The sequence below is a fragment of the Lagopus muta genome, chromosome 6 (assembly GCF_023343835.1).
Source record: "Lagopus muta isolate bLagMut1 chromosome 6, bLagMut1 primary, whole genome shotgun sequence".
Taxonomy (NCBI): domain Eukaryota; kingdom Metazoa; phylum Chordata; class Aves; order Galliformes; family Phasianidae; genus Lagopus; species Lagopus muta.
The window spans coordinates 12958481-12985039 of NC_064438.1; the positions used below are offsets into that span (position 1 = coordinate 12958481).

Consider the following 26559-nt stretch of genomic DNA (forward strand, 5'->3'; position numbering starts at 1 on the left):
AGCTAAATGGCAGCGTTCTGGTCTGGTCTTTACTTTGAAAGACTCTGGTATTCCCAGTGTGCATTCTCCAGACCTGCTCTTTGTTGTTGGTTTTGTTGTTGTTTTTTAAGCTAAAACTTGAATACAAGCTTTTCTGAGGAGCAATGTGGGAAGAGAAGGAAATCAGATGTATTGCTGTGGTGCCTGTGTTGCCCTAGTAGGTGAGCAAATACTGCTGTTTTTCTCAGGCATCTTCTGTAATACCCCACTTTCTAATTTTTTTCTATGTAAGAAAGAGGCTTTCAGAACTGTGCTTGCTGTGAATGCAGTGGACTTTTTTCAGCTGATGCTTGAGTGTATAGAAGTATTAATAGTAAAAGGCAGCCTACAGCACTGAGAACTTACAGTCAGACCCATGGCTTCTGAAAATGCAGAAGATAGAGTTAAAACTGCACTGAAATATTTCTTCTCTAACATACGATACATAAATGACATTTAAATGGTGCCTCTGCTTCACCACTCAGTTATCCGACAGTAAAAGCCCTCTGAATGGGACTGAGGCTCTGCACACATGGCAGGGTTTTGCGCAGAACAGGGTACCCACAATTGGAACCAGATTTTTCTGACAAACTCAGATTTTAGCTAAGTCTAGTTCAATCTGGAAGTTTGGCATCTGATTGTCTGGACAATTCACTCTCCTTTCTGACTTTTACCGCTGGCTTTAATGTGTACCCAGACTTTCTGCAGTGCTTAAAGCCCAGAGGAATGACTTTCTGTTGTCCCTGGTGGAATAAAGAACATTTAACTGAGGGTGAAAATAAAACTAAAACTGTGGAAATGCTGAACAAGGGATTTTTAGTTTGCCACTGACAGTGGTTTCGTCACAGGGATTCAATCATTCTAATTAAACGCCTTCCCTACAGGGAGCCGTACCAATTAAACTGGCACGCTGTTGTTAAGGGGGGCAGTTAATTACATTTAACTCCATCTTCAAATTAGCCAAACTACTCTGTCAAGGAAACAAAAAGGAAAAAAAGGGAGATGATGGATATTATAGAGAGAACAAAACCCAAGAAAACTGGCAAAGGCGAATTCTCACTTGAGCCAAAGCTGCATTTGTCTACTGGCTGCTTTGCTTCTTTTCCTGCTGGGAGAGAAGTCAAGATTATATGGTGATTTTGAAATCTATGTCCTTAGTAGCATGAAAGGAAAAGAACTATGCAAGTTGTGCCTGTGAATCAAAAACTAAAGTACTGGGCAAATCTGAGATTTTTAGACAAGAAGCCTTTAGGGCATCAGACGCTCTTCATATGAAGCTGTGTTTCTTGCTGCTTCCGTGTCCCCCAGTCCAAGGAATCTGGCTTGTTTCCTTGTTTGATGAGAGCCAAATTTATCTTTTTGCTTTGTGTAGATGAGCAGCATTAAACCCAAAGAAGTGCGGGTCACTGACTGAAGTTTCCAGGAGCTCTACTGGAAAGTAAAGCACTGACATATGGCAGATCCAGTATGCTGAAACAATGTATTAGCTGTGAAAGATGCCGAGTCATTCATGCTCATGAGTAAAATGGAAATCTGCTCTTGACTTTTGGTATATTCATTCCTTTCTAGCATTTCAAACCGGGTCCAAATCCCATTGGAAGCCTCTGAGAAATCTTAACATTGGTTTTAGTTCAAGCTCATGGGTGGAATTTTGTTTTTCTCATATTGTACATATTTACTGATAACTCTGTTCGAAGGAGTAGAAGATCTGGCTTCACTTCAGCATCTCAAATTTGTTCCTCAGAACATCTGTTTTCCCTTTGGTTTCCTGGAGCAGCTCCTTGGCTCTGGGATATTAAGTCTTGCCTTGTCTGTGGCTGGTGAATAATCCAGCACAATGAAGTGTGATTTCATATCAGTTTAATCTCCCCTCAGATTAAATCTGGAATCTTTTAAAGAAGTATTTCTGCAAAAGAATTGCGGTGGGAAGAAAGTGTAGAGGAAATGTGAGGCAGATGAAACTTAAAAACATATGCTCTCCTTACTAATATGAAATAGAAACATGCTGCTTCTGAGCCATGACCCATAAGCTTTATAATAAACTTTTTCAAGCATACGTACTCCGTGGAGAAAACTTTGACTGGGTGAGGGAGCGTAGCAACCATAAACGTATTTAACTGATAATTGAAAAATGAAGGAATAAATTAGGTTTTGAAGGTCCACAACTAATACTTGCCCTACCATCAGAAAGTATCAGTGCCAGGGAATCATGGGATAATTGCTCTGACAGATCTTACCTTTCTTCCTCTTTGTTATGTTAAACTCATGCACACGCTGTACTCCAGACTTTCATTGTATTTGGTTATCAGTCGTTACACTTGAAGGTCACTATCTATAACAAAGAAGTGAGACCCTGGCATTAGAGCATTTAGACAGATATGTAATGTCTAAAAGCAACTTATTAGGGCTGGAGTATAGGGGTCATTGACTTTCTGGTCTATGATTGTAGGTTTATTTTAAAGTGAAGCTAAAAATTGAAAACATAGTAGTTTTTATATTATACACATGGAGACATATACACAGATACATATGCAAATGGAGTTAAGAGATTTTCTGAAGGCACAGAAAGCTGTAGATGACACTTTCAAAAGAACTCAGCCTGTTGGGCTCCTCTGGAAACTGAGCTGTGAGTATCACAGTGTGGCTTGGTTTGTGCAATAAAAATCACATGCTGAGATCATCTGAAAAGCTGATGACAATTTTCTGTGTCCTGACTCTTCTTTTTTTAAATTATTTTTTGAAAACCTGTCTCTAAATAGCGATGTCTATTTATCTTAAAATAATCAGCAATTAAATTAGAAAAACAAACAAAAATGCTTGCCCACAAGAGAACCAGGAGGGTGGAACAAGGGATGAGAACTTTCAGCATTAATCTATAACCAAAATTGGAACGTGCCCAAAGAGACAGAGCTCTCGTGTGGTGAGGAGAGAAAGCTTGCTTTGAGAAGGAGGTGGGCTTCAGGAGGTAACAAAGCTCTTCAAGATCCAGGGCCTGTTTTGATCCTCTGAAACCCCTTGTAAATGCTGAAATTCTTCTCTTATTGTTCCATCTGAGAACAATTTTGCATGAAGACTTGGATAAGAAAGAATCTGCAATCTGGACTAGGCCATGGAATAGCTATGTGTGTGAAGATGTGTCTGAATAGGGAAAGCAAAATGCCATGCTAAGTACCCCTTGGAGAGACAGGCATTAAGTGAATTCTTTTCAGGGTCTAACCTCTATCTAGTCATGTTTGTTACCTGTTGCAGGAACTGCATCTGCTTTTTCAAATGGAGATGCTACATGAGAGAGAATTTTTAGCCCTTTCCTTATCCTATAAGGCCTGTACACTGAGCATGAGGCTTACTCCTTCCATGCTTTTTCTTGATGCTACTATAATCCGTGTATTCTTGCTACGTGTAATTGCCAGTGTTTGCTTCTGAGTTCTTTCGTATAACATTATTTGGGGGCAGTGCATTTCCCAGGTTGACTTGTGTGTGATTTTGTGACAATCTTTCCTTCAAATGATTTTTAAATCAACCTTTTCTAATGTAGGGCTGATTCAGGACCACCATCTGCTGAAATAAAGTAGCAGTAATATTGAAAAGAAAATGTATTTCATAATTTCATATTTTTCCCATATGATATCTTTCTCTGATTTGTTTCCGTACAAGAAAGAATGTCTCCTGATTCACGCTTCAGTTCTGCAGTCAGCAGTGTACAGTTGTTAGTGGGTGCTCTGTATCCCTTCTGTATGTGGGCTCCTGCACAGAGTGGGTGGCAATTTGCATAAGGCCAACACAGTGGAACTCCGTGGCAGATTTTTCAAAGTGCCATTTGGAGAGAGATTTTTGGTTGGAAATGTCTCCCTGTTTCTGTGATAAAACCCTGCTATTCAGAAAAGCCACATGTTGGGCTCTCCTGGGCTGCAAACTCTGTTTTGAGTCCCGGGAGATGTTTTCACCTATCTAAAAGGCCTGAAGTATGCTGGCTCTGTAGATGATATTGAAGTGAATAATGAACTGTGTGTTTCAGTTTGAACGATTCAGCCCTGGAGAACCACCACCAGTTGGAAAATGATGCTTTTTCGGACAAGTCTGAGAGAGACAACGTGGAAGAATCGGAGAATGAAACACAGGAGAACAGCCGGAAGACAAATGAAAGCGAGAGCGATCAGTCAGAGATCCATGGAGAGGTTTCTCCAGAAAGGAAAGGGACAACTTACGTTGAACAGATCTATGAAGAATTTGGGGAGGTAAAGGGGAAGTCACCACTGCCTGATCCTTTAATGTATCTCTGTTAATAGTATTTGTTATCCAGCCTTCTAGATGCATGGCAGTTAAGAATCAGCTTTGTGAGTTCCAGTGTTTTACAGACAAAGCAATGTACAGCTTTCTGCTGAATTATGTTGAATTATCATGTGCTCTAATAATTATGCATTATGAGCAGCTTCACTGCTGAGCTTTGGCATGTCTCCAGCATCAACAATTGCTGTAACCAGTTATTGCAGTGAAGAGCCGCCTAGCATTGGCACAGTGCTTTATGGAGCCAGCAGGAGGGGGAAATATTATTCTGGGCATGTGTCCTGGCCAATTAGGAGCTCAGTCCTTGCATGGCACAAAGTATGATATTTTTCTTTTCTTTATTATGCATGAAACATCCTTTCTGCGTGTCCTAATGGAGCATAATGGATTCCTAAGCGACCATTTCTCATAGGAAAGCCATTTCTCATGTCTGTTAACAGCAGAAGGTTCCATATAAGAGCCTTTGTCACTGACATCTCTAAGAAAGTCAGCAAGAGAACAACTGAAGGAAGTCAGTGTGCTATGGGGTGTTATGGGGTATGAATCAGTGCATTCAGGCAGCAGAGGAGCCCTTCTCCAGCACCAGGAGTGCTTGGAGCACTCCCTTGCCTATGTCTGTGCTTCAAAGAAAGTTGCTTTCCTAGAAAGCTGTTTCTTTCCCCTGTGTGTTAGCTGGGGTTACAAGTGTTGTGGGTGAGGTGCAAGCCACCGCTATAGAAACTGTACTTGGAAACAGAATTACTGACCAGAAACACCAATAAAACCCATCTCCCCTTCTGTGCATCTCCCATCAGACTCCACCCAGACATGCAGCAGGAATTCCCAGGTAGCCTGGCCATTAGATACATTGTTGGGTTCCCCCCGTTTGCCAGGAGATGGGGCTATGTCCCCGGAGAAATGCGGATCAGGCAGGCTTTTTAGCGGTGACAGCAACATAAAGAAAAGTAAATTGGGTGCTGTGATGCTGTTTGCTGTCAGCAGTGGGCTCAGATGTATCAAGTGAATGACATTAATTGGCTTCTTAATCTGACTCTGCCTCTGTCTCTCTGAGTACAGCTCAGGTTTGGAGGAGCACAGCACATACTATCACTGTTAAATTTGCATCATGGCTATGAAAGCTCATTTGAAAGATGTGCATGTATGTATGTACATCTGTATGCATTGGAAAGGCATGTGCTTGTGCATCTGTGTGGGCATATGCACCAGTCCGGCCCTGTTTGCAGTAAGAGTTTGCAGACAAGTGTCAGATTGCAAAAGTTGGCCTAGAATATAAAAAAGACACCTCTTCAGTCAGTAGATCACTATAAAAGTTTTAGTTCTAGCTAGTTTTAAAAGGGGTTATTGAGGGTGAGGTACTTGAGGGAAAAACAAACTAGAAATGTCCTGAGGTTATTCTCATGCTTCGGTCCCTCCTTTTGCTTTCCTTTCTCCCCTTCTGCACTGATTTGCTCTGTACAGCAATTTCAACTGGGCATTGGTTTATGTTACCAATACACGCACACTTGAAACCTGGATAAATAATAACAGTTCAGGCAGACCCATGCTTATTATACACTCTAGAAGACGCTGTGGTACTGTGTTCTTTAATGGTCTCCACACATTGGAGGTTCAAGCTGTTATTGCATCAGACTGTCACAAAAAGAATGGTACAAGAAAGGAAAAGCAATGAAATGAGAAGAGCTGTGTTGTTCCCCACCCTGAAACTCCCCGCAGCCTACAAGTTGTTTTGGTGTATTTGTGCATGATGAGTAAAAGGGCTGATACGTAGCCAAAAAAGATGGTGCTGGGGATGCTCATGGTGAAAATGAGTATTTAGTAATATACACCATCTGCATTCCCATTGGGATACATTATGAGTTTTTTCCTGAACCAGAGTGTGTTCCAGAAATGGAGATTTGCCCTTTTTCTCATAGGAATCTCTTGCCTAAAACCAGTAGAATTCCTAATTACAAGTATTCTCTTTTTCACTGTTAAATTCTGATGGCTAGGGTGGATGTTAGACAATAGTCTAGATAATCAACAACTGCATTAAAATGATATTGATCTCTCAAAGTTTAATTTTCTTTCACCACTGCCTTAAAAGGCCCGTTCCCTCACGTTTTAACTAACAGAATCATAAAATCATAGAATCATTAAGGTAGGAAAAGGCTGCTAAGATCATCTAGTCCATCAGCCTATCACCACCATGCCCACTGAACATGTTCCTCAGCGTCACCTCTTGTAAATCCATGATGAGCTACAGAGTTATAATTAAGTTATTACTGAAACCACAATGCAATCCTCAATGCTTTTTTTTCCCATTACCTGTGCTTGTGCTATGTAGGGGACTAAGCAGCACTGAGGGAGATGTAGGCTGTGCACACAACCTGTCATTGGTGTCTTTGCTATTCCTATCCTACTAGTAGTTTGTCCTGTTTTGAACTTGAGGGCTGCTTCAGTCTTCTGTTAAGTACTCACCTATCTCCTATTTTTTTCTGCACATATAACAGAGTATATCTTACAGTCCCTCATTTGCTGAGAATGGGACTAACAGGAGCTTCTTTATGCACTCCATGGCCTCAGTGATGCTGTCACACTGTTGGACACATCCACACCTCTGAAGGGTGTGGAGTCCCCTTAGTTAATGGTGGCTCAGATTGGTCCATCACATAACAAAGTCCCAAGGTGTGTGGAGGCAGCTGCTCAGAACTGAGCACAGCAAATGTGTTGTCCTCTCCTTGGGCCAGCTTATACAGAGCCTTGGGGCTCTCTGTACCACTCCTTTTAGTGTTTTGGGAATTCACTTCACCCAGAGCTGATGTGGTTTTTTTGCTGTGCTCAACATTCACCCTTCCACCAGAACAAGTATGCCTGCATGAGCCTGAACCATCCAAGTAAATGCACCTGCAGGAATTGATTTTCCTGTTTCTGCTCTGAGCTTTCCATTTTTCTATGTAGACAGGTGAATCATCTCAAACAGAAACTGTCTCGGAGGAGAACAAGAACCTGATGTGGATCCTGTTGAAGCAGCTGCGGCCTGGCATGGATCTGTCTCGGGTGGTGCTGCCCACCTTCATCCTGGAGCCACGCTCATTCCTGAACAAGCTCTCTGATTACTATTACCATGCTGACCTGCTTTCCCAGTAAGCAGTGCAAGCCTGCCTGGTGTGGGCACATCACTTGTCTGTGTGAAAATGTGTTAGTTTGACGCTGGCTGGGGTGTGCTTGTGCGGTGAGAAGGACTCAAATAACACGCTGGAATTCAATGTCATTCAACTCAGGCTCTGGCTGCTTTTCAGTGGGACTTCTGCCCATGAAAGGCAAGGAATCAGATCAATTCCAGACAAAGCTGCTTTTGCACAGCACATCCTTTCCACACCTTCCTAGGGAATTTAGCTCGTTGCTTTGAGCATCTCACAACAGATCTGTGCCACCTTTTGGTGTACTCACATACAGAGCAAACAGCAGAACTGTCAAGCATTTCTGTCCCCAAAAGCAGCACAATTTTGTTGGTTGATAAATAAGAAGCATCTTTTAACATGACTGAGCGCAGAGACCTGCTGGGAGCACAGGAGTAGAAAATAGTAAATGTTATTTTTGCAGATAGAACTGTTTTTCTCAATGAGATATGCTTTATGGATTTCAAACCAGTGTGTGCAGTATTCAAACAGTAACACTAGTTACTTCTGCTTATTCCAATGCCTCTGAATAATTTTAGGACCATGGTGTTTTCAAACTTTGTTTCTGGTATTGGTCACATCCGAAGTTAAGGAAATGGTCCTCCTCAGGAGATCTGGAAAAAATTAAGAGGTTTGAAGGTTTTCTTTAATAAATATGTTTGAGGTACAGCTGCTCTTTCTAAGTGGATTTTGTAGTAACTTAACCTTGTAGATTTTGAAATCTGACTAAATGGTCGGAAATACCAGGAAATCTATTCCACATCATCTTTGAGTGGAGAAGATCTGGATGTGACAACTCTGTGAAGCCCACTGCAATCTGAATTGTTGTATGAAATCTCAAAGGATTGGAAAAGGCCATGTAGCACATCATTTTCAAAGGTCTTTGCTTTTGATGAGATTAGAATTTTTATTTTTATGACTTACGCAGTACTGTTAGCATGAACCAGTCAGTCCCACATGAACACACTTGAACTTCCATCAAATCAAATGCAGTACACTTCAGAGACTTTACTAGGCTTTTTGCAGGAGTGCAGAGAAAGGAGTGACATTTTTTAAGAGATTATGTGTTTTGCAAAGTACATTACTGAAAAATAGTTTGTGCTAATAGACAGCTTTTCCCATTGGCAGCAGCACAGAAGTTACTTCCATTTAGTACTAGGGAAGAACTATTGAAGATAATTGTACTGGTATAAAATAAACATGATGTGTGATGTGTCTCTCAAAAGCATGTGAGAAAACAGTTTATGTTCTGACCTGCAGGGCTGTCCTTGAAGATGATCCATACTGTCGAATGAAGCAAGTTTTGAGGTGGTATCTGTCTGGCTTCTACAAAAAGCCAAAGGTAAAAGAATGCATGAACTTTGGGTTGTAATGGGCATTGAAATCTTCTGCTGTTGTTGTGTTTCCTTATTGCCTTTCCCTTGGCACTTCAGCTATGTTGTTGTTCAGAAGACTTAGACAATTTATTTAAAACTGAAGTTGCATTTGGTTTCACAGTAAATAGTGGATGTGAAATAGTTTTTGGTAACCTAAGAACTTTTTCATTGGAGAGTTAGAAGACAAAACTGATTATCAATAGGTAATAAATCCTTAGATGCAGGAGTTTTCATGCCTATGAGTACTTCAGTGCCACGTTTCCACATCAGTGTTTACCTGCTGCATGTAGTAACAGAAACAATACAGTCTGATCACCTTGTGAGGCTTTGGTCAGGCAATATCAGAGATGAAGACAGTGAGAAGAGCAGATTAATCCATGGGTTGGGTGAAGAAATTTAGAGCAGAAGAATGTATGTAATAACCAGTTCCTAGGCTTTGATTCTTGTTATAGACTTGATCTAGAACATAAGGGGGAAAATTACTACATTATTTTGAGGCCATCTTTGTAAAGATGGCTAGCATCTCTTCATTAATAGCAGATTTTGGTTGCTTTCTTTTCAGGGAATAAAAAAGCCATACAACCCTATTCTTGGCGAGACATTTCGCTGCTGTTGGTTTCATCCTCAGACGAACAGTCACACGTTTTACATAGCAGAACAGGTGAGTCACTTTATTTGGATGTTCAGGTGCTGCAAGCAGCAGTCCATTTACACCTCCATCCATAGGATCACTCTTCTTATCTCATTCTGAGAGGAAATTGCAGTTTTGTTTAGACATCCAGAATGGGAAGTGTTAAAAACTAGCTACTGATCTTTTTTCTTTTCAGATTTACTGAGATTAACTTGTACTTTGGCAGGCACTCAAGATGGTAAAAGCAGCTGTCCCATCTATAACTTTAGTCTCTTCAGTGGTAGACCTTTCCCATGGAATTCTTCTTCTTTGTTTTCTTATTTGTAAGAAAATATTGTTATGGGTTGTGTTGCCACTGTCAAAAGGGGCATAAAATAGATAATCAAATCCTATTTTCCTTTATTTCTAAACTGTTTGTAATTATCTTACTAGGAATAAATTGAGGTCTTATCTCCATGTCTTTGGAGATAAATGAAGGGCAATACTCAAAATGAAACTGGCCTGACAACACTTAGTATGAGATTTATAGTTTTAATTAAGGAATTAAGGACTTGTGTGCATTCTTTTTTCCATATTTAATCAAAGCTTCTTGTATGTTCAGTTGGTTTGTTTTGCTTTGTTTTATTCAGTCGCTGCATCCATGTCAGGGATGTTATTCAGTTGTTCCCCAAAAGTTCTGCACAATCATTTATTGTGTTGAAAATCTGATAGTGTACATTACAGCCTAAAGTGATCTCAAATGCATAAGGAAAAGAAAATGTAGCATGGAGGAGAAGAGTTGCAGAAGAACTCTGTCTCCCGTATGTAACTTGTCCTTCATGTTAACATTAGCATGAACAGGGCTCAGAGGAACTTGTTCAGTACTGTGATCTCTGTTTTACACTTTTTCTGGATGTATGCAACACCTCCTGAAGATGCTGCTTAACTTACAAAAACTGCTCATCTGTGCCTATGTTTATTTCTTCCAGGTCTCCCATCATCCACCAGTGTCAGCTTTTCACGTCAGCAATAGGAAGGATGGGTTCTGCATTACTGGCAGCATTCTAGCTCGATCCAAGTTTTATGGTAAGACATTAATCCTAGGCGCCTTCCAAGTAACATAATTACACTGCTTTTGTTTGTTTTGTTGTTGTTGTTTTCTTTCCCAATCACTCCTGTGTATGTTGAGAGTTAAGAACAAAAAAGTTTTGGAGCATCTGCTAGGATGCCCTGACTCCCTCTCCTAGCTCTCTGGGGTTTTCCCCTTTTCTGCCATTTCTGAGAGAAATCACACTAATGTTTGCTTTAAACAAGTGTATCAGATAGGAATCTTGACAGCTTTAAAGAAGTGCTCTTCCAAAAGCAAAGGTTTATAAGGATGTGTGGACACTTTGCTGTCAAGTTATATTTATACACTCACAGTTGAGGATTTTTATAGCTAGCTGATAATCCAGATGATTTTTGCAACAATTGTCTGTATGAATGCTAACTTCTTGATTTATCTAGCTCTCAGATTTCCAAGAGTGGAAACCTCCAGAAGGACAGTACAACTATAGGCTTTGAAACAGCATTGCTACGTAAAATAGTTTTCTGTTTAGATGAACACCTTTTATGTACTACCTTTAGCAGTTGTATTTGCTGAAACACTTCTTAAAAGTCATTTCTGTCTTTCTGGTGAAATTATTTATTTGGAATACTACATATTAGAGAAGTTGTGAGAACAGAAACACTTGAAAGAGTTCTAAAGCATTGGAGCTGCTTTCTTCTATAGTGCATCCCGCAAGTGTCTTACTTAATCTAATGGCCTCTCTGCAACATGAGCTAAATACCAGAGCAAAGGAGAGCTTTGCAGAGGAGAATTTATTAGAACTGCATGCTTTCTGCTGTAAATGATTTACAGGGTCCTCAGTTATTTGCATCTCATGTTACTTCTTTCATTAGCGTCCTGCATTTAAGTGTACATATTTTGCCAGTGTAGGATAAGATGAATGACCGTGTATATCAAGAATTATTTACATAAGTGGTTTTGTTCTTTTAAATTGCAGGTAACTCACTTTCTGCATTGCTGGATGGGAAGGCAAAGCTTATGTTTCTAAACAGAGGGGAAGATTACATAATTACAATGCCATATGCCCACTGTAAAGGTAAGTTATGACTGTTCGAATAGGAAGGAAACAGAAAGAATAACATAGTATTGTGGGGACTAACTTTGCTCTGGCTCTTCTGCCATTTCAAAAACCTCAAATTGCAGGAATTAGCAGTTCTAGGAAGCAGTTGTTCTGTACATGAGTCACAGGGCTCAGCAGAGGACTGGTGATCCTAACAGAAGTATTTCTGCTTTGTTTGTACAGAGCTGAGGATGGAATTTGACTTGCTCTAAGTTAGTTTCAACACTACGTAGAAAGTGTAAAATACTCTATATATGCACTGTTGTTGGTAAAGTGTATGTGAAAAGAGCATTTATTTCGAGGGCATAAAATTCTTCTAATGTTAACGTAGAAATTAATATGTTGTCTGGCTTTTTGAAAATAAAGGATTAAAAATTCCTAACTTCACTTCTGCTTTCTTCATTAATCTGTGATATTCCACAGTGCACCAGCTTTCTACATGAGGCTGGGTACTTGTTACTGTGTGTGAAAACAATACTATCTTGGCTCTACTGAGCATAATGTGCGCTGAAGCCCAAGGGATGGCTGCCAATTGATTCCCTGCTGTAACTTTGCATTTTGAATCATAGAAGCACAGAATAGCTTGGGTTGGAAGGGAAGTTGAAGCCCAGCCAGTACCAACCCCCCACCGTGGGCAGCACTGACCCTACCAGATTAGGATGCTCAGGGCCCCGTCCAGCCTTCTTGGAACACCTCCAGGGCTTTTTCCTTAGAAAGTTAGCCTTGGCCGCATTGGAACCAAAGTAATAAAATCACTCCTGTGATTTGATCTAATTTTGCTTTTTGCATATTTTTCATTCTGCCATGTTGATCTGTAAGCTAATCTTTGTGGCACGTATAGCAACCTGAAAACAGTAACTTCTTTAAATTGTGTTCTCTGTGAGCTATTCATGTGTGTAAAGTTCTGTTGCTGATTTTTCTTTTTCTACAAATAACCCTCTCAGAAAAAGGTAAGCAGGCATACGAAGGAATGCTCTACACAATTGCTAGTCCCCCAGATTCTTCTGAATCCCGTTATAGCTCCTGCATGCCCTAACCACTCTATGAGAAACAGGTAGAGCACAAGCATAAATGAAGTTCCTGGGCACAACTTTTTAAGATTTGCCCTGTCCCACTTTCAAGTTGCCACGCAGGCTCTGTCAGTACCTTTGAGCCAAGCTGTTTCCTAGCTGATGTAATAAATGGGGAATATGGACTCAGGGAGGTTTCCTTGTCCCTAGAGTAAATGCTCATTTCCTAGAAACTTTAGTTCCTGTTAAGTTTAAAAACTTAAAACCAAGTAGCAAATGTCACAACACATCAGTGAGATCCGGTTTGAGTTCAGAAAGCAGATCATTTCAACTGAGGCCTTTCATAGTTGTTTTTTTTTTCTTTCAGGAATTTTGTATGGCACCATGACAATGGAGCTTGGAGGAAAAGTTACCATTGACTGTGAGAAAACTAACCACAGGGCAGAACTGGAATTCAAGCTTAAGGTGAGAGACATCTTGACCTCCTTTTGAATGGGTCTGCCCCTGTACACCAGGCAAGATTTGGCCACACACACCCCATTATTTCTGCCCCACAAATGCATGTATCCTCCAAGGGGTATCCTATGCAGAGAGGAGACATAATCACTCAGTAAGTCATGTCTACTACAGTTTGGTGGTGATTAAGCCTGAGTTATACACTATCTGTTCACTACCAGCTGACTGGCTACTGGTCAGATGCTTCTGATGGTCCGGCAATGACAATGTGGCTTCTGTTTTGAAAGGTGCAATTATTTTTGGTTACTAAATAATGTGAGATGTGCAAGCTATTTTGAGGCAAGTCAGGATGTGGATCTTCAGTGTAACTCTCCAGTAACTGTCACATTCATACTCATACCTAGCAGGTGTTAAAATTAAGTGTACAAGGCTACAGAAACTTGCCTTGATGATAAGGGAAGAGCCCATTTTTGGCATCTGATTTTGAGAGGCTGTCATGCTGAAGTTGAACTGTTGTTGCCTTATGCTGAATTATTCACATAGCAGTTCTCTCCCCTAGAAAGCAATCTATCATATGCAGATAAAATGGAGATGTGTTTAGGTATTTCTTTAGTTACTTGTGTTGAAACTTGGGAGAGAAAGTTAGGACATCTTTTCTTGGATAGCTAACTTACTTTCTAAGAAGCATCTGTTTCCCTTCTGTTCCAGCTGTTTCTTGCCTGTGCATAAAATGAAACATGGCAAACTGGGAGCCTGCATGACTTTATAGTTGCAGCATTAGCTGACATAAATGTGGGAAATTTGGAGAGGTAGGGATTTTGGGGGGAGCATAAAAAATTATGCAGAAGCATTATTGAACATAGCAGCTAAAATGCCTGACGTAGGGGGCAGGAATGGAAGAACTGGTCACAGGATCACTGCGGTTTCCTGTGCTTGGCAGGCAGGAGATGAGGGGAATTTTCCATTGTTCTGAGAATCTTTTCCTTGACTCTGGAAATACCCTTTTTGTTGTTGTGGTGGTTTTCTTTGTTTTTTTTTCTGTTTGTTTGTTTGTTTGTTTGTTTGAAACTGCTGGGCTTCTTTGCACTGGAGACTTAACACAAATGAAACTATCTGTAGTGGCCCACTGCTGTTGCTTTCCCATAAGCAGGAAAAGTCACTCCTGCTTCTCCTTTTCTGCAAGTAAAGTGATGCAAACTGTAATGTGATTCTGGATGATAGGAAAAACTTGGCTGTATACATACATCATGATATCTAGTTGACATAAACCTACTTGCAATGAAGGTGGTGCCTTGCACTGCTGAATGTTAATGTACTAGAAGACTTATCTCCCTTCCTGCAGTTCACACAGTGATTTTGGTTATGCAGGCAGAAGAAGGGTGCAGTGCTAGATTGTCTAAATCCGTGTTAGGATCCATTCTGTTTTTCTGTGGGTTGCACTTTTCCTTCCCCACTACTGAATAACTGTCTTTGCCTCCCTTTCATTCTCACCAAACTGATGGTATTTTTTCTTTTCTCCCCTGACAGCCTTTCTTTGGTGGCAGCACAAGCATTAATCAAATCTCTGGGAAGATTAAATCAGGAGAAGAAGTGTTAGCAAGTCTCGATGGACACTGGGTAACACAGATAATCAAAGTTTCTGGCAGTTTAAATGCATGTGGCAGCAGGATGTGTGGGAGGGCTGGCAGCATTTGGCAGGCTCCCAGCCTCAGAGAAGAGCCTAGAGAGGGCTAAATTCTGCCTCCCCACACCATCCTCAGGGAGCACAGGCATACCGAACTTTCTAGTCCTCACCTCTCAAGGTCATTTATGCTTCCATAGTCCCAACCACCTGCAGTGGAGGTAACATTTGCGCTTCCAGATCCTGGACCAAAGCTGAGACCTGTGAGGAGCATTTCCATTGAAGCCAGTGGTTCTGTATTTAGGGTCCCAGGCCTAGGACAGGCCCTGATGGCAGTACACAAAAGAAGGGAGATTTTTGGCCTTCAAGTGATTGTGAAAGTCATGAAGCTTCTTTTTGCCTTATGTTCAGTACTTCCCTAGCTATAACAGTGTCAAGAAAGAGTTTCATGGGTTTTAAAATTATTTATTTTCACAAGTCTTTATGGTAGGAGACTGTTATTTCTCTGTTGATAAGATAAAGGACCAAAACAGATTAAGATGTGTCTATGTGTATGGACAATTCAAACCAGCAAACCAGCCAGCACCTTTGAACACTGACATCCACAAGCACACCAGTCAAAGGCATCCTTAAGCTGAAGTCCATCAGTAATAATGTTGCATGGTATAGACTGAAGCTTCAGTTCGTACCTCCTGGCAACTGAGACAGAAGCCCTAGCTTTGGGTTTACTTATGTATTTACCTCAGTTACATCTTTGGGTTTACTTATGTATTTATCTCAGCTACGTCTAGGCACCTACATTTTCATTACAGTTGACCTATTGTCCTTTTTCAGTCCTTAGAAATTGTTACTTCTGAGACAACATTTATCTCTCTCTGATGTATGCATTTAAAATAGGTGAAGTGTGCCTGAGTAAAGCCTTTTTTTATAGCGAGGACTACAGTGTAGCCATTGGTCGAGTAGTTTTCTAGAATCACAGCTGGACTCCTTTCCCCTAGCAATCTCCCTTTTTGCATAAAAAGCTGATGACTATTTGAAATTAGGGAGGTTTGTCCTTTCAGTTTGTGCACGAGGATGTTGGCTTCGTGTATCTTGGTAGCTTTTCCATTCTAAGCTAACTTTCCTGCCAGGTGAGATTTGGCAATTGTGAGTTCTGCTAGCCCCGTTGTCTTCAATGGGTCCTCTGAACACCACGTACAAGAGCATGTAATTGAGTGGCTTTCCTGGGGAACCAAGCCACAGGATTACACGCTGCTTCCTGCCTTCTGTGGTTGATTTTTATCAGTGAGAAAATAATTTATTCCTCCCTTTCTCTTTGTGCTAGTTGCTTATGGTGCACAAAATTAGAATGACACATGGAAGAAATTAAATAGCTTTGAAAGAGTGCCTCCATAAGCTACAATTTGGAGTTGCATGCTGTGAATAAGGGTAGCTGCCGTGCAGCAGTACGGATGTGGTTTGTTCTGCTTCTTCCCTGCTGAGAGTGCTCATCTACTCTCCTGAGTTCTACAGGCTTTTCTCTGGTATTGTTCAGTTTCCTGATAGAGACCCTCTCAGATAAAAAACTAATTCTTTGCCTCAGGCCTTGAAAACCCACTTGAATAAAGAAGGGAAGCCAATTACACGAGAGTCAAAGTAGCAGGTGAGGGCTTTCATGTGTCACCTACAGGTGCTCCTAACACATTTGATAGTGCCTGGCTCCTCCCACACACAGCTGGAGGGTTTTTGGGGACCTGAGACTGTCCTAGAATTGGTGCTTCAGGACATGGCAGAGTGTACAATCAATGAATATACAGATGATCTAGTATATCCAGGAGTTTGGCTGATGTAATTATTATACTAGAGTAGGAAAGAAGGACAGTCATCCTATCTTGAGCTCACATGGTAAACTCCAGTGGAGTGGATCTCCAGAACAGATCCTTCCCTCCTGGCAGTCAGCTCTTAAATGGGTCTAGGAGAGGTAGAGCCAGGCTCCACCCCTTCCTGCAGCACAGGAGAATTGCCTTCACCTGTGCTCCCAGGGCTGACTCATTGCTCAGCTCAGGTGATCAATCAGAGGTTCAGGCTGTGATTCAGCAGCCCCGTATAGCAGAGGAAGTCCTGAAGGAGACTTTGAGGAGGGATGAGAATCCCTCAGGTTTGAAGGAGTTTTGTGGTAGAAGGCATGAGAAATAGGACTTTAAAAAACTAAGATGTGCATTGGGGACTGTGGCAGGGGAAGAAACACAGCAGCTGGAATGCAAGGAAATTAGGCTAAGCAAATAGCAATGACCAAAGTAAGGTCTGTGTGATACTCTTACCATGGCCAGGCAGCTGAATAGCACCAATATATGTATGCTGTTCAGCAGTGCTTAAGTCACTTGTAGTCAGCATTGTGCTGTTCACTGTATGTTCTGTAAACTACCCAGTCTGGCTTTGTGATATTAGTGTGTCTGTGAGCAAAGCTAGAAAGAGGCTTAAGTCTAAGGAGAGACACAGCAAGGTAGTCTGGCGAGCCTCAGGTTGGAGAAGTGTTGCTTAATGGTTACCAAGTAAAGTGACAAGGAACAGGGATGAAAGACCAGAATCATTTTGTGAAGTACTAAATGAAATTCACCAGCTATATTAAAAAAAAAAAAAAAACAAAAAAGCTGGCTAAGCTTAAAAAAAAAAATAATGTGAAGAAGTAACTCAGATTTAGCTGCTCTTTCTAGAAAAGATGGTATTTCAGTCATCTTTGTATGAGATTTCAGCGATGAAAAATAGAAAGATTGGAGAAGGAGATGGGAGCTTGTTGATATATCTAGGGAAGAAGCAGGGAAAGGATAACGCATCAGGGCTTTTGTATGTAGCCTTTTCTGGGCACAAGATTGACAAAAGGAACCTGGTTTCTTTCTAGCTCTCCTCCAGTTAATTCAGCCAGTGTTTCAGGAAATGCCTCTCCTCACTCATTTTAGAAACTTTCAGGAAATGACAAGTGAGATCTAATAGAAGAGAGGAGGGGGAAAAAGCTCTCTAACCAAGTCCTGTTCCTGACCATTGTGCAGAAGCTGCTTCCATTTGATATTATTATTTTCTGTCTTGTGTTTCTCACTGTCATTAACCTTTTCACCTATTTTTTTCTTCTCAGGATGGGGAAGTACATATAAATGAGTTGAAAAATGGGAATGCAGAAGTGTTCTGGAACCCAACTAGTGAAGTACGAAAACAGAGGCTGAAGCGCCATATTGTGTTATTTGAGGAGCAGACTGACTTTGAGTCAGAAAGGTAAGAAGCCCTGGGTGTGTCTCACTGCCACTTCCTCAGAAAGCAGAGGAACTCAGCAGGGACTACAAAGGCTCTGATTCCTCAACGCAATACAGAAATGCAATACAGAAACTTAAATCTGCCTGCATATGTTATTACCCAGCTACCTGTTTTGCTCCAGTCTATTAACTCTAAGTATTTCTGTGAAGTATAGCTCTGAAATAACCAGGAAACTGAACCTAGAAATGGTGAAAGCTACGTTCTGTCTGCTGAAATAATAACTCTTCCTGGAGTCTCTTAGAACCAATGGAACATAATGTGAAAGGGCAATATGTCAACATGGGATCAGTTGTCTTGTTAGGAAGGGTTGTTTCAACCACACGCTCTTAAACTAATTGTAGGAATCGAAGATGATCAGGAGACTGGAGCACCTCCCCTACAAAGAGGAGCTGAGGGAGCTGGGCTTGTTCAGCCTGGAGAAAAGAAGGCTGCGGGCTGACCTCATTGCAGCCTTTCAGTACCTAAAGGGAGCCTACAAATAGGAAGGGAATCAACTCTTTGAAAGGGTTGATAACTGCAGGACAAGCTATGGTTTTAAGTTGAGGGAGGGAAGATTTAGGTTGGATGTCAGGGGGAAATTCTTTACAGAGAGAGTGGTGAGGTGCTGGAACAGGCTGCCCAGAGAGGCTGTGGATGCCCCGTCCCTGGAGGTGTTTGAGGCCAGGTTGGATGGGGCCCTGGGCAGCCTGGTCTAGTATTAAATGGGGAGGTTGGTGGCCTTGCATGTGGCAGGGAGGTTGGAGATTCATGATCCTTGAGGTTCCTTCCAACCCTGGCCATTATGTGAATCACGTAGAAAGTCCTGGAATGAGCAGAGCAGTAGTTTGAAGCACAGAACAGGGTTTTATGAGAGTATAAAAATAAAAAGATATTTAACTGTGTCTCATTATCTCAGCTGAGATCTCAAATTCTGTACCAGATGTTTTAAGGTAATCTAGGTTACCTGAGAATGCAGTCTTGGCGTATGGCTTAGGAAATGGAAGAAGTAACTGCCTGATGCAGCAGGCTACAGAGCATCCCTGAGCTAGTTCTTGGGGAAGAACAGATAAGTTGACATCATGTGGCACTGCATTCAAACCAGCTAACTCTTCTACCTCATACCCCAATCCAGCACATGCAATTTGCTTCCTGGCTCTGCAGATTGACCACTTGCCTGTGGACTTCTAATTTCTGTGTTGCATCACATCACATTAAGATGATTTCCTTTTTCATGGTAGAAAATGAGACCAAGTGCAAATAAACACATGTGAGCATTTAGTTTCATTTGGACAGCAGTGAGCATTATGGGCAATAAAGTCAAAGTTTGTAATTTACACTAGTGCAATTGCCTTTATTGAAGATTAGACTGGAGCAGATTTGTTGTTAAATTTCTGATAAGGATTCTTTTATGAGAGAAATCTTAGCTGCAGGGATTGAAAAATCTCCATTTCTTTAATTCCATAGGTACCATTTGACTCCCTTTGCTAGAGCGGAGATTAACAGTGGCACATGCATCCAAGGGCAGAAGGCAGAAAGGAAAACTTTGAAAATCTCTATCAGACATTCCACAGAATTCCCAATTTTGTTGGCATGTGCGTGCATAAATTACCGTCTGATTGAGGTTATGTTCCGCCTGAATTGCACAGTCTTTCCTGCAGTGCTGACAATCATCTATTTTCACATACATTCAAGAATCCCTGAAGCACATGCCAATATGCAGCTCACCTCGATGAGCCTCGTTGTCTGACATGTACAACTCTTGATGGAGTAATTTCCCTTTGTCCAGTGATACTATTTGCATCCTTCTGGAGTTCTTCAGTGCGAGGACCTACTCTTTAAACTGCTGCATTCCTGAGAGCTAGCTTTATGCCACCATATTATTTTCTCAAATCACTATTCTTGTTCTTCCCGCCCCCACCTTCGTCACTCTGAGCTTAAATTTAGTTTCCTTCCTTTCTTTCTCTGAGCAAAGATTCATACACAAGAAATTTGGAATGATGTGCCGAGGCAAGAACGTGTCCCTCTGCTTTCAGTTGATCATCTAAATGGCTCCTTGCTTTAGAAGTGTTGTGTTCGTATACTGTGATAGAAATACAATGAAATAATCAGTATCCCTTTTAAATTAGGAGCCTCATGGCAAGCTTCAAATGAAATGCAGCAGTGCGTTCAGCTTCTAAAGATAGAGATGGTGTTTTGTAGAGCTGAAACAGCCTGGGTCTCTGATCCCTATTCTAATCAGTAAGTCACCCAGTACTGTCCTGGAAGAACTAAGATTATATCAGAAGTATTTCCAACCTTAAATGAAGGTTAGAATGTTTAATGAAGGTTAGAGAAATTGTAGAGAGGACTATCACATCTTGGCTACAGTGAAAAGGTGGTAATTTTTCTCTAGATCCCCTCCTCAAGACAGAGGCTCAGTGAGATGTAATGTGGCAGAACCACTATTTTCTGGCAGCAAACAGAAGTATGAGTGAAAGTCTGTGTTCATGCTTTTCATTTGCAAGCATAAGCATGTGTCCATTCCTTCTCAAATCAGCTTCTGACAAATCTGCCTGCTATTCCTGTATTGAAATACAACATTGCACATGCAGCAGCAAACCTTGCACGTAAATTCATCTTCCACTGCCTCCAAATTTTAAATATAAAGCCTGTGTTTTGGAGAGAGATATTAATGCAAAGGTTTCTAGTAATGTTATTTGAGGGAAAATTCCCCTGATCATTATATACAGCATTCACTGTTGCTATTTTCATAACATTCATTTAATTTGCAAGCCAATCCTGTTGCAGTTCCTCTGGAGGACTAATAGACCAGAAAAGTGTCTGCTCTAGATTTCCAGCTGGCACAATAAAGTGCTGTTTCTAAAGCAGTTTAACTTGTTTCCTTGTTTATTTGTAGGCTTTGGCAGCACGTTACGAGTGCAATAAACAAAGGTGATCAACACAAGGCAACACAGGAAAAATTTGTGCTGGAGGAGGAGCAGAGGAATGCTGCCCGGGAGCGAAGAGAGAATGGCACGGAATGGAAACCGCTGCTCTTCCAGCATGATTCCACAACTAATGAATGGCGCTACAAATACGAGGAGTGAGTGGTGGTGGGACAGGGGGTCACAAACAGAACTCTCTGCTCGGGTTCCCAGGGCTGCAAGTGAGATCACAGACCTATAATTTGGTCCTGCCATTCCCCAAACTGTACCTGGGGTTTGTGCTCTCTGAGCTCTGTTGGATGCGTATTTCTGATACAAATTGGGAACAGCTGGAATTGGTGGATTGGCAATGGAAAATCATCTGTGCCATTGGCAGAAATATATATTGCTGCAATCAAATGTGGAATCATTTAGAAAAGTTTTTCTGCACTGTGCAAGTACAGTTCATAACTGTGCTCTCCTCCCAAGCTATGAAGGGCGAAGCCTCTGGTGACTCATTCATTTCTAGGAGCTGTGTATGTAGAGAATTATCTGCTACTCCACACCCAGCATCTGTGGCAACTCTTGTTACTGTCTGGGATGAATTTATCCCATAGCGCATGTGGAGTTTGTGTGTTGCTCTTAATATTCCTTGTGCTATTCTTCCTTTTCTGATATTCTTTCTTTTGGTATTGAAAGTTTAAGACCTTGGGATCCTTTGAATGATATTGCCCAATTTGAGAAGAATGGGATACTGCAGACCATGGAAAGACATTTATCTACAAGGATGTCAAACCATAAAACAACATGCATAAACAATCAAATTACGCGGCACAAGGTAAGAAGCTTGCTTGGGGAAATATTTTTTTAATTGTGTAGATAACCAGCCCTTGTCTGCAGCATTTGCATTTGCATTCAATCTAAGCACAGCACAGATTGAAAGGTTTGTTTTGTGCAGATACAGCTTGCCACTCTAGACCTGCAGTATTATACAACCGTTAACTAAGTACAGTTCTTGCTTGACACATCCTATTTCTTCTGGCATTTTTTCCACACATTGTTACTGACAATGACTCTTATGTTGGGTTTCGTGTGTGACTCAGCTGAGCTTCTAAAGCAGAGAACTTCCCACAGTAAGGATATGGCCAAGGTACTGGAGTGCACAGCTGCTCCTGCAGTTTAAGTTTTGGACTTGGCCGTTTGCCTTTATCACTTGTGCACTCTTAGACAGGACAAGAAACCTGTGATCACCATTTATATTAAGTAAGGATGATACCATTGCTTTCTTCTTCGGAGTAATCTGTTTTCTTTCTATTCATGTATAATGTTAATTATTCAGTTATAAAATATTTTGGAAATGTTGAACTGCTGAACTAGCAAGATGTTAATCCATGTTACACTGAAGAACTTGTGTCTTATTTGGAAAATGCATTGAAATACACTGAAATGGGAACGTCTCTGAAACAGCGGGAAAGTTGAGGTTCATAAGGTTCACAATTGCTTTTCAGACCCTCAAGCAAGAAGTGTTAGGAAACAATGGGTTTGATTTATCCATTCAAGAAACATGGAGGAACTTTTAATCTACTTGAAGAAATCAAGCATAAAAGTTCTGTGGTTTTTAAATCCTTCAGACAATTCCTGAAAAATCATTCCTTGAAAATTTGGTTTTAAGTTTTTCTTTTCATCCTTTCTCTTACGGATCTAGTTGGTGGGTACACATGTCAGCAAAATTCACCACTACTATCTGTCAGTTACAGCTAGGACAAGAATTGTTTGTGTGAGTTTATGAAGGTTTTTATCATTAGAGGAAGTGCTTCTGTGTGGAGCATGCTTGTAATACCCTTAACCAGCTTGTAATATCCTTAACTAGCTGACAGAAGTCCAACTACCAGGAGCTGCTGAAAAAGCCATCAAACTTGGCAATCTCAGAGATATTCCCCAGCACCTTGAGTTATACCATTTAAAACCAAACAGAAGTGTTCAATTTGGTCGTGACTGTGTCTCTTTTAATTGCTGTTTTATCCAGAGATCTACCAAAGACTGCAGACGTCGTAAAACCAGTGATCAGCCATCCAACCACAGCCAGAATACAGAGAGCAGCTGTTCAACACCGGAGTCTGTACAAGAGCTGTCAGATGATGATGGCAAGTATCTAGGTATCAGTGGGTCAAACTTTCATGTTCTTCTTCCTTTGGTGTCTTATTCCTTGAGCCAGCTCTTGAACATTTTCCAACCTGGTTAACAATGCAGATCCATAGCCCACAGGCAAACACGGAGAATGTTCTGCTGTTGTGTTTTCCTTATGCACATCTACTCCTCTTCCTGCCTTATGATGTCCATGCCATAAGGGCCTGGGACAAACACACCGGAAAAATACACTGAAATTCCAGCACACAGGAAGCATGTTTCGTTCTTTGTTCCCCTTTCTCAGTCTTTGTTGGAAATAACCGTGAATACTTCAGAGATGGGGTCAGATGCAAGTCCTCCATTCCACTCCTCTTAGCTGGGGAAGCTGCTGTAAAAGACTTGCCTGAGAAATTGAAAGGGCCCCCAGACAAGTGCCACAGGACCCCTACCAAGGGGGGACGACTCTGTCATCTGTTCCCTTTTTCTCCATGTTTCCTTCTGAAAGGATACCTCTTGACTGTGATGATTTCACTGCAGTCACCTAATTGCTAGATGAGCCTGGTTTGTTTTGTCACCACCGCCATTATTGTCTCTCAATACTTTGCCACAGGGTTTGGTAGTCTGTGCACTCAGTGTGGGAAAGAAATGAATCACCTGAAGGAAATTCGTTCAGCCGTCTTATCTCTGCAGAGAGCCCAACAGGAAATACACAGGTAATAATTTTCTCTCACCAAAGCAATTACCTTAATGGGGTAAAAGTCATCTGTGGCCTTTGGAGCGTCCTTGTCAGCTGCAGGTGCAGCTAACAACTACTTTAATAGGTAACCTGGTAGCATACTGGAAAGGCAAAACAAACCCTAAGTTGAAATGGTAATCTCTTTGTAAGGCTCTCCTTATGGGAGCAAAAAGCATCACTGCAGGATGTTATGTTTTCCCTTGGCACTCCCAACTGTGGAACTGCTGTGGAAGCTGGGAGGGGATAGATAGAGTCTTGGCTATAAATAAATCTCTGCAAACAAATCTCATCAGCTATTGAGTGTGTTATCGACTTTCTTGATTTGCAGACATGGGCACATGGTCTGAATACTGAGCTTCACGGTGTGAAAAGCACTGCAGTCTCTCTTTTTGTGTGAATTGCTAGGTTCACTGAGGGAAACGGAGTGCACCTGCTTAACCTACTGCTGGCAGAGGGCCTCTGCATTGCAGACTTCTATGGGGAGGTAGGGCAGGGCAGGGTGAGGCAGGTATGGTACCAGTTGTATCCGATCCAGGGAACCTTGGTGATTCCTCGGTGCATGAGAACTATTATCCAGCTCTACAAAATTATCAATAGAGCAGGATCATATGCTAGACTCACCATTTCTGGATGTTGAGGCAATTGCTTACATGATTTTAATTGTTCTTTGCTGCTCTTTGAAGTGTACAGAACTAATTCTTGACTGAATTTTTATACCATTTGATAGTGATATGACAAGGAGGAATGGTTTTATACTAGAAGAGAGGAGATTTATGTGGGATATTAGGAGGAAATTATTTACTCAGCAGGCAATGAGGCATTGGCACAGGCTGCCCAGAGAAGCTGTGGATGCCCCATTCCTGGAGATGCTCAAGGCCAGGCTGGATAGGGCCCTGGGCAGCCTGAGTTGGTGGGGGGCAGCCCATGGTAGGGGATGGGGCTGGGTGATCTATAGGGTCCCTACCAACATAAGCCATCCTGTGTCTATGATCTGTGAGTAGTGTTGCAGGAAGAGATTTCTTAGGTTTTGTGACGTTACACCTCCTCGTGCCAGCCAGCATGCTTTACTTGATCCAGCAGCACCTGGAAGTACTTAAACTTTCTGTCAAGAGGGGGAGAGGAAAGTCTGTAGGCCGCAGTACCATACCCATTAGGGTGCCTCTTAAGTGCTGGGATCCCTGCCTGTATGGAAGCTCAGGGGCTCTGGGTGTCCGTTCATTCCTTCCACCATGCAAATAAAAATATTTCTTTCTCTTCCAGAAACCTCAGCGCTCTGAACAAAAAATCCTTCCACAGGAAGGTCTCTTCTGGAAGCTTTCTGCTGGACTCTCGCTGTTGGTTTCTCCTTTGCATCTTTCTTACATGTCAGCTATTCATTAATTATGTCTTCAAATAAATGCACCATGTTTGGCAGCAATAACGACTACTGGCTGCAGGAAGGGGGGGCACTCACACGATGAGTCCAGCGAGGCACCAAAGCACTTTAGAACCAACGCAGCAGAGATGGAAGAAAGTTGAAAAACAAGGTGGAAAAGGGACCTAGGAACATTGTTCCTGCAGATTATGTCATTTTTGCCTTTTACATGTACATCTTCAAGGACCTCTTAACCTGTATGGGCCTTAATGCTGAAGCCAAATGTAGCTTTAATCGTGCAATTTGTTTTCTACGTTTCATCATTTTCTGATGCAATTACAAATTACCCACCGGTATTGGTACCCCCAAAATGGTAAAACACAGGAGTGTTTTAAAAGAGGCACACATGCCTGGTTTATAGCTCTCCAAGGAAGGGAGTATAGCTGGGGAGCTGTACAGAACTGATGTTCACTGTGCCCGTCTGGCTGCATTTAATTATGGGAGGGAGCATACTTGGTCCAAAAAATCCACCCCCCAGGATATTAGGTCATAATTTGTTTTGTCAGCACACACACGCAGAACGGGACCTCAGGATATTTTGTTTTCCATTCCACGGTAGTTGTAAATATGCACAACTTCTGAGTGCCATTCCTCTTTAGGAAATGAGAAGTATTCGGTGAAAGCTCCTGATTCGCTTCCAGAGCTGACTGGTGTCCTGCACCGGGCCCATGGAGCACCATGTCAGATATGTCTGTTTGTAAAACCTGGTCACATACTATTATTGTTATTATTTGCTATATGGCTGTTTTATAATATTACACAAAAGCATTGTAGAGAAGAATCACTGCCCCAGGAGAGATGAGAAGGATGGGAGCAATGGGTGTACATGTGTTTGTTGTAGGCACTTTTATTGTGAAAGGTCAAGAAGGAGGAAGGGTTTTGCCACTGCATTGTTCAAATCTGTTAATAGTCTTCCTATTTTACACCATTTCTAAAAGATTTGCAATATTTTCTGTAGACTGCAGACTATACTAAGCCTTTCTTTTTTGGCCTGAAGTAGATCCAAGTGGTAAGTACTGCTATATATACAGCCTTAAAATACTTAGTGGTGGTGCCAGTCTGGGCTATCTTTCAATGTAAATGTTTCCAAATTTTTAACTACATTCCTCGTCATATTCCCCAAGTAGGGGAAACCTGTTTGTGCTTGATATGTTGAAATAAAATTACACACAACTTTCAGTGGCTGTCTGAGAAATTATTTGTGTATCTTATCAGCAAATGACTCTTCAGTTGTGCTTTTTAGAGGAGAAACTATATGAATAGGGATTCAGCTGTACACAATAATTTAGAATAGCAGTAGCATTTTGGTATTCATCTGGTTCAAACTGTGCTGCGGCGACCTCCTCAAAAGAGAAAGAAAAGTGGATGCCATGATTTTCACTGTCATACAGACTTACCTTGGACTTAGAAAACC

General features: G+C 41.5%; 1 protein-coding gene across 4 annotated transcripts in view; it reads left to right on the forward strand.

The window, feature by feature from the left end:
• OSBPL5 (oxysterol binding protein like 5) overlaps positions 1-26324 on the forward strand; it is a 161889-nt gene extending 135565 nt beyond the window's left edge. For 3 of the 4 annotated variants that reach the window (XM_048948406.1, XM_048948408.1, XM_048948407.1), the window contains exons 9-22: positions 4034-4253; positions 7240-7424; positions 8721-8802; positions 9399-9497; positions 10436-10532; positions 11492-11590; positions 12992-13089; positions 14608-14697; positions 17811-17947; positions 20862-21047; positions 21568-21706; positions 22895-23024; positions 23606-23708; positions 24992-26324. In XM_048948406.1, coding sequence (XP_048804363.1) covers positions 4034-4253; positions 7240-7424; positions 8721-8802; positions 9399-9497; positions 10436-10532; positions 11492-11590; positions 12992-13089; positions 14608-14697; positions 17811-17947; positions 20862-21047; positions 21568-21706; positions 22895-23024; positions 23606-23708; positions 24992-25127 — 1801 coding nt within the window. In that variant the 3' untranslated portion in view covers positions 25128-26324. The remainder of the gene's footprint in view (positions 1-4033; positions 4254-7239; positions 7425-8720; positions 8803-9398; positions 9498-10435; positions 10533-11491; positions 11591-12991; positions 13090-14607; positions 14698-17810; positions 17948-20861; positions 21048-21567; positions 21707-22894; positions 23025-23605; positions 23709-24991) is intronic. The other variant, XM_048948405.1, reaches the window with a different exon arrangement.
• The last annotated feature ends 235 nt before the right edge of the window (positions 26325-26559 follow it).